The sequence below is a fragment of the Phyllobates terribilis genome, unplaced genomic scaffold (genome assembly GCF_046119375.1).
Source record: "Phyllobates terribilis strain yellow unplaced genomic scaffold, ASM4611937v1 Scaffold_2__4_contigs__length_985480577, whole genome shotgun sequence".
NCBI classification, from domain to species: Eukaryota; Metazoa; Chordata; class Amphibia; order Anura; family Dendrobatidae; genus Phyllobates; species Phyllobates terribilis.
The window spans coordinates 145,404,885-145,420,243 of NW_027362762.1; the positions used below are offsets into that span (position 1 = coordinate 145,404,885).

A 15,359-nucleotide genomic window follows, 5' to 3' on the forward strand; every position below is an offset into this window, starting at 1 on the left:
AGTAGGTCTGGTGAGATATTCTTCTCTGGAATGTACCAAGTAAGAGTGGGTGGGGGGGTGGATTCTGCAGCAGCTGAATGGTATATAGAGCCTTGTACACAGATCTGCAAGATTTGGGGTGGAATCATCAATTCTCCTATTCTGTTTTGTCAAGTTGCTAGTCCATTGAATACAGAATCGAATAACCTATTTAATCAGAAATTTTGCATAGAAACATGGTGAATCATTTTATCAATGCATCCCACTGACCTAACCAGCACAAATTGACCAAACATGTTCCCTTCCTGTTAATCAAAAGGCGGCTCATATTGTGGCCGGTACCTGTTAAGCTCCGGTGCTAAACAAATGCACCATATTCTAATAGGCCTCCTGATGTATCCCTATGAGCATTAAAAAGGGATGAAACGCGTCGGTGTGATATGAATGAAGCCGTGTGAGCTATAGTATTATTCGCTGGCTACCAATGGAGCAGTGAAATCAAGGGGCTAGTAGTCAATTTCTAGGCAGTGACCTGTGTTATAGACCATAATATTTGTGGGAGCTATCTGTAGTAAACTCTAAGGTGAATGAGGGTTATAATCAGCTCTATGACAAGGCTCTATGATAGGCAATCGGGCTATTGTGATAGGGCTCTGACAAGTATTTGGGCTAGTGTGCAATATTCAACTAATTGCACTTTATGAAGGGGGTCTCCCTTCTTGGTTTAGTTTTTCGATGCCCTCTTTCATCAGTTGGGGATTTGAAATCTCAGCGAGTCTAGTACCTCCATATATTATGAGCTGATGCTGGATGGTTATTTGTCATTTTTAGGTCTATTAATGCCCATGGTGTGTGCTGCCTATGCTGGCACATTGGGTAGACTGCACACAATCACAGTGGATTTGGTGTATTGTTGTTTTATATATTCAATAAAAGTTATATTTTATTATGTTCCACCTCAGTCAGTGATATATATTATATTTGGTGGTAAATTGTGAGTTGGTAGGTCCTCTTTCAGTGATTAATTCTAAGGGGTTATCCTGCAAAAAAAAAAAAAAAAAAAAAGGACACTGCTGCTTGTAAAGGATTAATCTAAGTCTTTCATTACTACTTATACCGTATAGAGCCAGTAGTAACCAAACCACACAGAGAAGGCTGTAGGATTTACCTATAATGCTGCTCCATAATATACAGGAATCCCTTGTATATTGTCACATTGTATAACTATATTCGGCATGGAGTCCCTTTTTTCTCAAAATGAGACAGGGGAGAACACCGCCTTCCATCTCCCTCTTTGAAGAGTCTAGAGATTTTATCACTAACTTAATGAGGTTCTTTTTTTTTCCAGGATGGGGTAGGTCACAATGGTAGAACTGTATGAGACATTGAGACTCTATGATGTACAATTATATCGTGAAGATTGCGTGGGTACAGAATGAAATCTACGGCAGGAGCCTGATAGTGTTTGACAGGCTGTCTCTTCTCTTGTTTTAAGGACCAGATGAGAGAAACCCCTGAGATTATGCAGTCAATAGCAACCTTGGCATATAAGAAGCTTGACAGAGAAGGGGACTATATTAAATTTAAATAATAATAAATGCGTGTTTTACAAAGAAAATGATTGTTTACTCCCCTACCTGGGTCCCCTGTTTAGTCTCGGAGCTTCCTCCTCTGATGGGGCTGGCTATTTGACTGCCCAGTGATTGGTGGTTACATGCCTGTTTGACCAGAACACTATGTACAAAGGCAGGTGTTTTCTCAGCTGGGCCACTCTTGAGACAAATTTGGTCGACATCCCCTTGAAAGGGAATCTGTCAGCAGGTTTTTGCTACCTCATCTGAGAACAGCCTGGTGTAGGCAAAGAAAAGCTGGATCCAACAATGTCTCACTTAGATTACTAGGAGCAGCCATTCTGACACAATCAGAGCTTTTAAATATAGCAATACAGCAGAGCTGAGAAAGCTAGCCCCGCCCACACCAGGCTCCTTATATACAATGTCCATAGACAGTGAGGTGCTTATCACAGAAGTGGGCGTGTCGGACTAGAATGCACCACTGCTGTCTCCACAATGCTTTAGCACCAACAGCTTATCAATCATTGCAAACAAACAAAACCACTAAGCTTGATAAGAGAGGCATGGCTGAAATCTGTATTTTAACCCCTACAGCATGTTGTCTTTAGATTACATGGCAAAAACCTGCTGACAGATTTCCTTTAAGTTATATATAATAGAGGAACATCCTTCAGTAACCTTGTGAATTGTTTTATAGTGAGCCTGGATGGAAAGGAGTGATCAGATCCGCTCCAAAGTCTGACGAGCTCCAGTCTGCCCTGACTACGCAGGATCTGTATATGTGAGTATATGACGTAGACCTTGTGATCCTGATGAGAGCAGACAAGCCCATGACTAATGTGTCCTCTGTGCAGTTACGTGGGGCATGGAGCCGGCGTGCACTTCTTGGATGCTCAGACACTGCAGCGATTGGACTGTAACGCTGTGGTGCTGCTGTTTGGATGTAGCAGTGCTGCCTTAGCAGTTCGAGGAGACCTGGAAGGGGCAGGCATAGTCTTGAAGTACTTAATGGCTGGATGGTAAGTGTACTGTCCATCATATTCTACATATAGTACATGTGTAACTGTATGAAGTTTTAACACATGGCCCAATATCCTTCCAATATGTGGTAAGTTATGTTTTGCATATTAGCTACACTTGAATCCGTGTTCAACCAAAATATGGGGGGTTGATTTCAGGGTTTTTCCCACCTTTTTAGGGCACTTTTTTCCACAAATGAATGTATTTTTGGCTGAAAATCATTTTTGGAATTTGGTTTAATTAAAAATGTTTCACTGTTTGCCTCTCTACTGCACTATGGAAGGCAATCTATTGCTGGCTGCAGACTGGTTAAACTGAGAATCGATCAGTGAGCTCATTCTTTTTCTGAGCTCCTCCCAGCTGATTTATATCCACAGACCATGTCAAAGTTGAATGTACAGCGAAAACCAAGTCCCTAAAATCCAAACGGTGCAATTATTTTTTGCGGGCTAAAATGAATTTTGGCCCCAAATATACATGCAAAAAGAGAGAAAAATTCTCCCCATAAGTAAATACGTTGCCTATTGAATGGCCTCTGGGACACCCACCAATCCCAAGAATGAGCAGAAAAAGGAAAGTCAGCTCACCCATATGAAGGTCCGATGCACGGATTCCAGCTGTGCCGCAGGAGAAACAATAGGAGGGAAAAGAATGGATTCCAGCGTCAGGATCTTCAGATAAAAATATTAGGTAAGTATTTAAAATCACGACCCCTGTGTAGGGATCTCGCAAACACTTTTTTCATCTGGCATCTTTAATGCATTGCAATGATCAGACCCCAGTCTGAAACGCGTCGGCTAGATATTCCTACACAGGGGTTGTGATTTTAAATACTTACAAATAAATATTAGGTATTTGAAGATCCTGACCCTGGAATCCATTCCTTTTTAATCCCAAGAATGAGGCTGTGAAATGCCCCATTAGATTTGTCCATTGGTCTGCCGTAGATGGCAGAGTACAGTGTTCACATGCAAGGCCACCACTCCGTTTTAGCAGGGCATTTCAGAGACCCATTCTCAGGATCTGTGGGGGAGTCCCAGTGGTCAGACCCCCAGGGATCAGTGGATGGGTGATGAAGGATTTTTCACACCTTAAGTTAACTGTTCTGAATAGACTTTATTTTTACTGTTCAAGAGGATTTCACAAGAGGTCTCCTCCACTAAGAAATGGCATCCCTTCTTGGTGGGTGGGAATTTGACTGTGGGACCGCCATAGTCTTCAGACTGAAGGGGACTGCAGTTGTGGCATGTCTTAGGGATATGCCCTAACATGATGGATTTATCCCTTTGAAGGGACCGTGAATCTACAAATTACATAGCAATGAAAAAGAAATATTTAAACACTGCTTACAGGATTTTGTAAGACATGGCTGTATAGAAACGTGGCAAAGAACGTGTGTCCCCTCGTGGTATCCCTCATTCTTCAGCTACACCATTGCTTGAGGATGGGACCTGACTAAGGATAGAGGGGAGGACTTAAAAGGCTGATACAAGTTAATTACAAACCACCCCAATATTGCTACAGTGAGAACCTAATCTTTAGTCCCCCAACTCCTGCCAGTGGTCTCCGGTGTCATCACCTGTGTACCCTGCGTGACCGCTGCAGTCAATTCCTGCCCTTGTTCTTGTGCTGTATAGCCCTAGAGGCCAGTGACTGGCTGCTGTGGTCATGGGCGCTATACGGGCTGTCAGCAGCCAATGTAAGGAGGGAACGGGGGAGAGATTAGGGCTGCAGCCCTGGACCAGTAGGGACCATATGACTACTTAGTGGTATTGTTGATTGTGGGTTGATTTTAACGAACGTGCAGAACCCTGTTAATATCCCCGCTCCTGAAGGGTTTTTGGGGGGCTATTCCCACATTGAGAGGTGACCGGTGCCTATGACACTGTCTCCACATGCAAAATACCTAATGATCATGCACTTCATGGCAGGTTTGTGGGAGACCCGATGTCATTGGCATCTCCCAATGGTGGAAGTGACCAGCGCCTAACAACCTCATGATGAGCCCCTCGTTTTAGGACTTGCATATTAAGAATACCTAGTAATACTTTGGGGAAAGGCACTCTGCTTAGAATGATTGCATATTGAGCTCTTATCTTCTGGTTTATTTTATTTTTTTAATACAGCCCCCTGGTTGTCGGGAACTTGTGGGACGTCACAGACCGAGAGATTGACCGCTATACGGTGGCCTTCTTGCAAGGCTGGATGAAGGCCGGGCCTGGTGCCTCGCTGCTGAAATACCTATACAAGTCTCGCCAGGCTCCCAAGTTAAAGTACATCATTGGGGCAGCCCCTGTGGCTTATGGCTTACCCATGGCCCTACAGTGACGCTCACAGCTCTATGCAGCGTTCAGGGCATTGTATAGCGCGCTGACTATGTAAATGCTATTTTATAAATCTACACAACTAAACTGCATTTCCTATATTTAAACTACTAGATCATGACGTTGGAAGGAAAGGAAATCTACTGTGGCATTAAATGCAGCACACAGGGGTCTTACCTGCGGGCTTAGGACCACTGGTTTTATCTCATATTATTCCAGAAGTGGTCGTGTATATTTAAGTTCAGATATTTATTACTTGGCGGGATGTGAAGAAGTTAACTATTTTTGCTCTCACAGGGGCTCTTTTATGTATTGAAACATTATTATATATGTGGTTTCATTTTAGAGTTTAAAGTGCAACTGTGATTTTAAGTATTTTTATGTTGTAGCCTTGTAGATGGGCAGGGTCCACGTTCTGAGACCCCCACTGATCACACAATAGACTGTGCTCAATGTTGTACAAACTTGATAGAAAGTCTATGGGTCCGTACACAGCTGTGCAGTCTTCAGAGCGATCAGTGGGGGTCTCTGGGCCCAGACCCCTATCAACCTATAGCATGTTCAATGGGCTACAACATATAAAAAAAAATTTAAAATAACAGTTAAAGACGATATTTTTCTAATGGATGAACATGTTCAGGGAAATGTATAAACTTGCATAATAAAGACGTTCTTTTGTATTTGTTTCTTATGCTTTCTTCTCATTTTCAGCATTTTGGACTCTGCGTCTAGTCTAGTTTTGGATGATCAGACCACTACAAAAATTATTATAGCTTGTCATATATACAACGCTGACTTAGCAGTATATGGATAGATAGACTTACTATTGAGCCTGTGCACTTCTTATGCAGTACCTGTACACTCCATAGAGGTGTTTTGACTTTTGGGGGTCTCAGGAATCATCCGCCCACTGGTCAGCAGGACATAGCAGCCCCTAATATCCTTCTAAAAAAAACTTTTTAAAGGGATTGTATGTTCCTTTGACAAAAGTTTGCAGTCACTCTGACTGCCCACTTGTGAATTCTTACAGCTTGTGCATGCTGTTGGGGTTCTCCGATATTGCCGGTCATGTGACCGCAACTATGTGATTAGCATGCTTCTGCCAAGTTTCGATTAGTTGTGCTCAGCTTCCTTCAATTCTCTTGTATAGAACGAGGCTGAACACATGTATTCGGAATGTGGACGGACGTGTGCAAATCGCATACTTGCTGTGATATGACTGCCCGCTCTCACCGGCAACACCAGAGAATCCTGACAGCATGCAATGTGCACACAGTAAGGATTCAGATGTCTGCAGTCTTTTACCAGAAGACCGGACAACCTCAAAAAAGTGAAAAAAACATTATAATGTTATATTTATAAAAGAGTATTTTGTATTTTTTGGGTACTTAACGTAAAATCCCTTTCTCGAAGCCTTCATTGTGAGACACAAAAGACAATGGGTGTATGCTGCTGCCACTAAGATGCCGACACGAGTACACCCACCAACTGGCACAAAGCTAATCACTTAGTAAGAAAGCAGGAGAAGCATCATGAAGCAAGAACAACTTGAACAAACCCCAACATGTACAGTGGCATGTAAACGTTTGGGCACCCCTGGTCAAAATTACTATTATTGTGAACAGTTAAGCAAGTTGAAGATGAAATTATCTCTAAAAGGCCTAAAGTTAAAGACGACACATTTCCTTTGTATTTTAGGCAAAAAAATCATATATATTTTTCATCGTTTACATTTTAAAAAGTGCAAAGAGGAAAACGGGCAAATGCAAAAGTTTGGGCACCCTGCATGGTTAGTACCTAGTAGCACCCCTTTTTTGAAAAATTAGAAAATTCTTCCAGTTCTGTGAGATTCCTGGGGCGTCTTGCATACACTGCTATTTTGAGGTCTAGCCTTAGATTTTCAGTGATGATCAGATCAGGGGACTGTAAGGGCCATTGTAAAACCTTCAGCTTGTGCCTTTTGAGGTAGTCTATTGTGGATTTTGACATGTGTTTAGGATCCATTATCCATTTGTAGAAGCCATCCTCTTTTCAACTTCAGCTTTTTTACAGATGATGTTATATTTGCATCAAGAAGTTTGTTGAAATGTCATTGAATCCATTGTTCCCCGTCCCATTGGCTGCAACACAACCCCAAAGCATGATTGATCCCCACCCCCAAACTTAATGGTTGTCAAGATGTTCATTTCCTGAAATGCTGTGCTCTTTTTTTCTCCACACATACCTTTGATCATTGTGGCCAAAGAGTTCTATTTTAACCTCATCAGTCCACAGGACTTGTTTCCAAAATGCATCAGGCTTGTTAAGATGTTCTTTTGAATGCTTCTCACGCTGAATTTTATGGTGAGGATGCAGGAGAGGTTTTCTTCTGATGACTCTTCCATGAAGGCCATTTGTTCAGGTGTCTGAACAGTAGAACAATGTACCACAACTCCAGAGTCTGCTGAATCTTTCTGAGGGTCTTTTGCAGTCAAGCGGGGGTTCTGATTTGCCTCTCTAATAGTGTTGAGCATTCCGATACTGAAATATCGGGTATCGGCCGATATTCGTGGTATTGGAATTCCGATACTTAATTCCGATACTTTTACAATATCGAATACCGGAATCGGAAGTTCCCATAATGCCTGCTCTCTGCAGTGTCTCTGAAGGATGACAAGCTGGATGGCAGCGCTCAGCTGAGATCCAGCCTGTCATCAGAATGCCATCCCAGCGTGGGAGAATTCTCCTGATCGTTTAAAAGCCGGCGGGCGGTAAAAAGCCGCCGGCTTTTAAACAATCGCACAGCCCCATACTGCTTCCCCGCAGCCTCCCACCCCGATCCTCCGCTCCCCTCGCCACCTCCCATCCCGATCGTAAGTTAGGACTGGGCGGGGAGCGCAGCACCAAGGAGCGGGGAGTGAAGGACCCGGGCGGGGAAGCCGGCAGTGAAAAGACTTCACCGCCGGCTTTCCCGTTCTGTGCTGCGCTTTCCCGCCGGTTATTTCAAATGAACAGCTGAGGTATCAGGTGATGCTGATCAGCTGTTCATTTGAAGTAGCCGCGGTGCCCTCAGAGGGTTCATGTGAGTTCATGCTTGACTGCATTGCATGAACTCACATGAACTTTCCCACGGCCGCACAGGTCAGCCTCACCTCCCAGACGATCAGACCCATCATGATTGGTGTGTGCGGGGTGTCTGTGCGTGTGTCTGCGAGTGTGTGCGGGGTGTCTGTGCGATGTGTGTGCGTGCAGGCAGACATAGGCCGATGTGACACTAGTACTCCCATCGGCCTATGTCTGTCCCCCGTCCACTCGTGCCAGCAGGATCAGCTCGATGGGAGCAGTAGTTCCCATCAGCCTGATCCTGCTATTTAAATTGCCCTACTGTGTCCCCAATAAATTTTAAATACATGTCATTGGTGGCCAGTGGTTGCCTACAATAAATTAGTTTATATATTACCTGTCCCCGCTGATCGCCACCTAAAATAAAGTAAAAAATAAAAAACTACACCTATACTCACCTAGACACCTAATTCCCTGAAGCCATCGATCTCCTGTAATAAAATAATAAAACACAACCTTATCCTTACCCCTCCGTAGTAGTCCACGAGTGTCCCACGATGATCTCCAGTTTAGAGCAGCCACATAGAATGTGACCGCTCTGAACCGCTGCCGCCGCTAGAATGATGGGGCCGTAAAGCAGCCCCGTCATTGCATAAGCGGGTTCGCCGGAGTTCAGGCAGCGCTGCTCCGGTTAGCTCCTTTTACGGCCCTGCTGTATCGTGAGAAATTCCCACGGTACAGCAGTGCCGTAAAGGAGGTCTCCGGAGCTGCGCTGCCTGAATGCACTCCGGTGACCTCAGTCAGTGGCTCCCGCTGCCGGGAGCGGACGTGTTCCCGGCAGCGTGAGCTTACAGCAGCCATGCACAGCTGTCACCATCTCCAGATGTGACAGCTGTGCATGGGAGATCAGCGCAGGAACGTGGACAGGTAACTATTTTTTTTTTTAAGTAAACTAAGAATTAAATAAAATTTGTGTTTTATTTCAAATAAATTATTTTTTTCTGGGTGTAGTGTGTGTTTTTTCTTTTTAACACTTTGTAGGTTAGTAATGGGGGTGTCTTATAGACATTACTAACCTGGGCTTCATGGCAGCTGGCGCTGACATGAACCCCAACCCTATTACCCCCTGCCACCGCACCAGGGCAGCATGGAAGAGCGAGGCTAAGTGCCAGAATTGGCGCATCCTATGGATGCGCCATTTCTGGGGCGGCTGACGGCTGGTGTTTCTAGCCTGGGAGGGGGCCAATATTCATGGCACCCTTCCTGGGCTATTAATATCAGCCCCCAGCTGTCTGCCTAGCCTTTGCTAGCTATTAAATTAGGGGGGGGGCCCCATGTCATTTTTTGGAGGGGGTCCCCCATTTTAATAGCTAGTAAAGGCTAGGTATTCAGCTAGGGGCTGATATTAGTAGTCTGGGAAGCTCCGTGGGTATTACCCACTTCCCAGGCTTCAAACATCTGCCCCAGCCGTCTGCTTAACCTCCGCTAGAGACTAAAATTACGGGGAATCCCACGCCAATTTTTTTTTTAAATAAATCCTTTATTTTAACACTAAATGACATTTGAGGAGTTAATAAAGATGCAGTCCCTAAATTATTTTTTTTTTAAATTAATTTTTCCCAAAAATTTTGACGTGGGCTTTGCCATATTTTTGTATGCCAGCCAGGTACAGCATCCAGCTTCTATGAACGCGCCATTTTCCAGGGCGGCTGCAGACTGCAATTTGCACCGGGGGGGGGCAGAAAGCTTGGGCCTCCCTGTGCTGCAGATTCCATCCCCCAGCTGCCTAGTTGTACCTGGCTGGACACAAATATAGTGCGAAGCCCCACGTCAATTTTTTTTTTAAATTATTTCAGGAAATTCATGAAATAATTTAAAAAAAAATTGACGTGGGGCTTCGCACTATATTTGTGTCCAGCCAGGTACAGCAGGCAGGAACGGGCTGCCCCCAACCACCAGCTGCCTATTTGTACCTGGTTGGACACAACAATATAGGGAAGCCCTTTTTTTCTTAATTATTTCATGAAATAATTTTAAAAAAAAAATACGTGGGGCTTCGCCCTATTTTTGTGTCCAGCCAGGTACAACTAGGCAGCTGGGGGCTGGAATCTGCAGGAGATCGTTGGCTTCAGCTGGAATGGGCGTGACGGTAAGTATGGTTTAATTTAGAACAATAAAGAATTGTGTGTTTATTTCAATTAAAGGACTTTATTCTGGGTGTTTGTGTTTTTTTTTTTTAACTTTGACTATGGGGTTAGTAATGGGGGTGTCCTATAGACGCCTCTCCATTACTAACCTGGGCTTGATATCAGCTGGCATTATAAGCTGACATCAACCCCAGCCCTATTACCCCACTGCCACCGTGTCAGGGCAGTGGGAAGAGCGAGGCTAAGTGCCAGAATTGGCGCATCCTATGGATGCGCCATTTCTGGGGCGGCTGATGGCTGGTGTTTCTAGCCTGGGAGGGGGCCAATATTCATGGCACCCTTCCTGGGCTATTAATATCAGCCCCCAGCTGTCTGCCTAGCCTTTGCTAGCTATTAAATTAGGGGGGGCCCCATGTCATTTTTTGGAGGGGGTCCCCCATTTTAATAGCTAGTAAAGGCTAGGTATTCAGCTAGGGGCTGATATTAGTAGCCTGGGAAGCTCCGTGGGTATTACCCCCTTCCCAGGCTTCAAACATCTGCCCCAGCCGTCTGCTTAACCTCCGCTAGAGACTAAAATTAAGGGGAACCCCACGCCAATTTTTTTTTTAAATAAATCCTTTATTTTAACACTAAATGACAAGTACACTAATCAACACTGTCACTGTACTTCATATATATGTGACTGACATGTTTCTATCTATCTAATCTATGTGTGATGCTCTATTCTGTCTGTTATAAATTGTCGGGTACCGCTGCTGAATTGCCGGCCGGCTTTTTTAAAGAGACGGTACATGAAAACACAATTATTTTTTTAAATAAATCTTTTACACTAAATGACAAGTACAGTAATCAACACTGTCACTGTACTTCATATATATGTGACTGACATGTTTCTATGTATCTAATCTATGTGTGAAGCTCTATTCTTTCTGTTGTAAATTGTCGGGTACCGGTGTATGCCGCTGCTGAATTGCCGGCTTTTCGCGTAATACATTCTACATTATTGTTAGTTGTTTTCCTTCATGTAGAATTAACCTACAAGGAAAGAAAGGGTTTATTTTCATTCCGATATTTGTGTCCCATTGACTTGCATTGGTTTCCGGTATCGGAATCGGCGATATCCGATACTTTTTGGGTATCGGTCCGATCCGATACGATATTTCCTGATATCGGAAGGTATCGCTCAACACTACTCTCTAACAATCCTACGAGCAGCTCACTGAAATTTTGCTTGGTCTTCCGGACCTTATATTGACCTCTACTGTTTCCGTTAACTAACATTTCTTAATTACATTTCGAACTGAGGAAAGGGCAACTTAAACTCTTTGCTATCTTCTTATATCCTTCTCCTGCTTTGTGGGCCTTCACCGTTTTCATAGTTCTAGGCAGCTGCTTAGAAGAACCCATGACTGCTGTCTTTTGGCACAAAATTAGAGGAGGCTGGGTTTTTATAAAGCTGGGAAATTTGCATCACCTGGCCTTTCCTAACAATGATAGTGTACAAGTCATAACAGACTAAGGTGTGAAACCTTTGTCAAAGTTATCTTCACACACAAATCTCAAAGAGTGCCCAAACCTTTGCATCGGCTCATTTTCCTTTTTGTAATTTTTTAAAATATAAACAATATATTTTTTTGCCTAAAATACAAAGGAAATGTGTTCTCTTGATCTCTAAAAGGCCTAAAGAGGTTAATTTCATCTTCAACTTGCTTAACTGTTCACAATAACAGTAATCAGAGGTGCCCAAACTTGTACATGCCACGGTATACAACAGGGGCAGAAACTGTGTTCCCCAATGAAGACTCTGAGAAAGGGAAGTACTCAAAATCCTATTTTCTCTAACACTTCATTGGGGGACACAGTAGATCATTGGAGATCCTATAGCAGTCCCAAGGGTGGGAAAAGAGAACGGAAGAACTCCGAAAATGGGTCTAGGTCCGGGCGACTGCTGCTAGCAGAACCTTCCTACTTTAGCCTGCATCAGCCGAGGCAGAGATATGCACTCTGTAGAACTTAGAGAAGGTGTGTGCAGAGGACCATGTAGCAGCTTTGCATAGCTGCGACGCAGAGACCTGATGACGAACAGCTCAGGAAGCTTCCACTGCACGTGTGGAGTGAACCTTGACTCAAGATGGGGCAGCCTATCCTGTGCCCGATAAGCTTCCAGAATGACAGAACAGATCCAGTGGGAGATTGTGACCTTGGAGGCCAGAAGACCTTAGCGGTATTCCTCGGGAATCACAAACAAAGCATCTGAAGGATGACATTCAGGAAACTTAGAGACGTAGAGTTCTGACAAGATCCAAGTTGTGGAGAATGTTCCCGAGGAAGAGTGGGAGCATGATGTCCTTAAGTTGGAAGGGGAAAACCACCTTTGGAAGGAAAAAGACAGAGCACCAACTTGTCTTGGTGGAAAACAAAAAAGGGCAAATGGCAGGAAAGGGCAAATGGCAGGAAAGGGCCGGCAGTGCCGAGATGTGCCTGATGGCGGTGATCGCCACTAGAAAGGCAAGTTGCCAGGAGAGCCAGGACAAAGACATCTCGAAGAGGGAACTCTGAAGAGCCTTTAGAACCAAGATGAGGTCCCAGAGGTCCACGGGAGGACGATAAGGAAGAACTGAATGCGCAATTCCCTGTAAGAAAGTCCTGACTTGAGAATGGGAAGCTAGATTCCTCTGAAAATTAAAACAAAATGTCATCTCCTTGGCGCTTCATTGGGGAACACAGAAACCATGGATGTTGGCTGCTGCCTCAGGAGCCTGACACCAAGTTAACACAAGTCTATTCCTCCTCTGTAGACTATTCACACATACTGGCACCAAGTTTCACCCAGTTTAGCTTGGCGTCATGGAGGAGGCAGACACAGATATGGGATAACAGATGTTTTTACCTAGTTTTTTTTAGGTTTGTTCTTATTCTTTCCTATTTAACCACCCTTTTTTCCTTAGATATTGGGAAACTGAGCGGGACAGCCACTTTATTACTCCACAGCGAATAGGGGGAAAAAAAGTTGCCCTGGACCAGGTCCTGTGCAATACAGGTTCTCTCTTCTCCAGGGCTGTTAGTCATTATTCTTAATCCTGACTATCTGCTGCCCTTCCGAGCATGTTAAACAGTGTGCAAAGATTGTGAGCAGCCAGAGTTCGAGGCTTTAAGACTGATGAGCATGTCATTACCTGACTGCATCCAGTGACCTAGGCCTTACCAGGTCCTGAAGAGTCATATCTAATTCAGGGACTGACACGAGCCTTCTCTGTCACAGGCCTCTTTCCTCTGGCACTTGTCTTTCACTCCACTTTTTTCCCCTGCTGTTCTTGGCATGTTTGATTCCACGGAAGAGTGTACCCACCAGTCAGGCCACCTTCCCCTAGTCACCTATTTTGCATTTTCAGGCTGTGCATGCAGATTTTCTTTTGGGTGGCATATCGCACCTGTGCTGCCAGTGTTTGCCCACAACAGACCACCCAGGAACCTCCTCATCACTCAGCATGTAGTGCGCCTCCTTCTGGCTTATATTGGCTTATCTCAGTCAGTGACCATGCTAACCAAGGGCTCTTAGTATTTGGTTACCATCATGGAATGAATACATCTCGCCACGACTGCCCCTAGTACTCTTTTTATTTTATTTTTTTTTTCCCCAAGGGTGAGTCAGACCCACCAGTTTGGCATATTACAGAAGCAAACTATGCAGCTGCTCTCTAGTATTGTTGAGCGAATTTGTTCGGCATTTCAAATTCGGGTTCGTGTTCGGGGTTCCGACTTGTTCGCGCAAAAAAAATCAGCTCCGCCCATGAACAGCCCTGATTTGGTAAGCTGTCACTCTAGTTCTCCCTTTAGATCCCATTGGTGTCTGTCTCTCCCAGAGGACCCTCATCTTCTTGTCCTCTCTATTCTGAGCCACACTCCTTGAGAGAGGAAGTTTCTGACTTGGACCTGGACAATTAGCAATTCTCTAAATTAAGAGACCTAGTGAACAGCCTGGTTCAGGAAGTCAATGACCTCTTACAGGTAAAAGAAGCAGGCTCCTCTCTGGTATAGAGAGACTTCTTCAGGAAGGTTAAACTCCCCATTAGAGATTTCGGTAAAGATTCAAAGTTTTCCAAAGTCCTAATCAGGGAATAGAAGCAACCACACAAATGTTTTCAGAGACCTAAGCAGCTGGACATTCTATATGCTTTATTTAACTTTCAGTCCAAGTGGTCTTCCTCCCCAAACGTGTACTTTCTTGACTATCCAAGTATACCACCTTGTCAATGGCAGATGCTGCATACCTATGATCCGACTGACAGACGCATTGAGTCTCTGACAAAATCCACCTTTGCAGTCACTTAGCTGCTTGGACAAGACTCAGAGAGCCATGTCATGGCATCCTTTCCTGTGCCTCTTTAAACTTTCTGACCTAGCCAATCAGATTGCACACGGGAGAAAATGGCTTTAATCTGCTTCCCTGGATGCTCATCTTAGACTCCCAGCAACATCCTAGCCATTTGCAGAATTTTTAGGCTTAAGGGGTAGAGTGCAGACTCTGCCTACAAGACACCCCTTGTAGACCTGCCCTTCATACAGGTGCATCTTACTAAATTAGAATATCATCAAAAAGTTTATTTATTTCAGTTCTTCAATACAAAAAGTGAAACTCATATTATATAGTCATTACAAACAGAGTGATCTATTTAAAGTGTTTAAGAGAAATAATGTTGATGATTGTCTTACAGCCAATGCAAACACAAAAGTCATTATCACAGTAAATTTAAATAATTAACAAAAAACACCTGCAAATGCTTCCTAAGCGTTTAAAAAGGTTCCTTAGTCTGTTTCAGTAGGCTCCACAATCATGTTAAAGACTGCTGACTTGACAGATGTCCAGAAGGCGATCATTGACACATTCTACAAGGTCCCAGAGTCTGGAGGAAAAGTGGAGAGGCCACAATCCAAGCTGCTTGAAGTGTGAAGTTTCCACAATCAGTGATGGTTTGGGGAGCCATGTCATCTGCTGGTGTAGGTCCACTGTGTTTTATCAAGACCAAAGTCAGCGCAGCCATCTACCAGAAAATTTTAGAGCACTTTATGCTTCCCTCTGCCGACAAGCTTTTTGGAGATGGAAATGTCATTCTCCAGCAGGACGTGGCACCTGTCCACACTGCCAAAAGTACCAATACCTGGTTTACAAATAACAGTATCACTGTGCTTGATTGGCCAGCAAACTCACCCGACCTTAACCCCATAGAGAATCTATTGGGTATTGTCAAGAGGAAGATGAGAGACACCAGACC

The 15,359-nt window shown here is 44.1% G+C and overlaps 1 protein-coding gene across 1 annotated transcript in view; it reads left to right on the forward strand.

The window, feature by feature from the left end:
* ESPL1 (extra spindle pole bodies like 1, separase) overlaps nt 1-5,577 on the forward strand; it is a 41,300-nt gene extending 35,723 nt beyond the window's left edge. Inside the window, exons 29-31 of the mRNA XM_073662946.1 lie at nt 2,251-2,334; nt 2,408-2,572; nt 4,700-5,577. Coding sequence (XP_073519047.1) covers nt 2,251-2,334; nt 2,408-2,572; nt 4,700-4,901 — 451 coding nt within the window. The 3' untranslated portion in view covers nt 4,902-5,577. The remainder of the gene's footprint in view (nt 1-2,250; nt 2,335-2,407; nt 2,573-4,699) is intronic.
* Nucleotides 5,578-15,359: the final 9,782 nt, after the last annotated feature.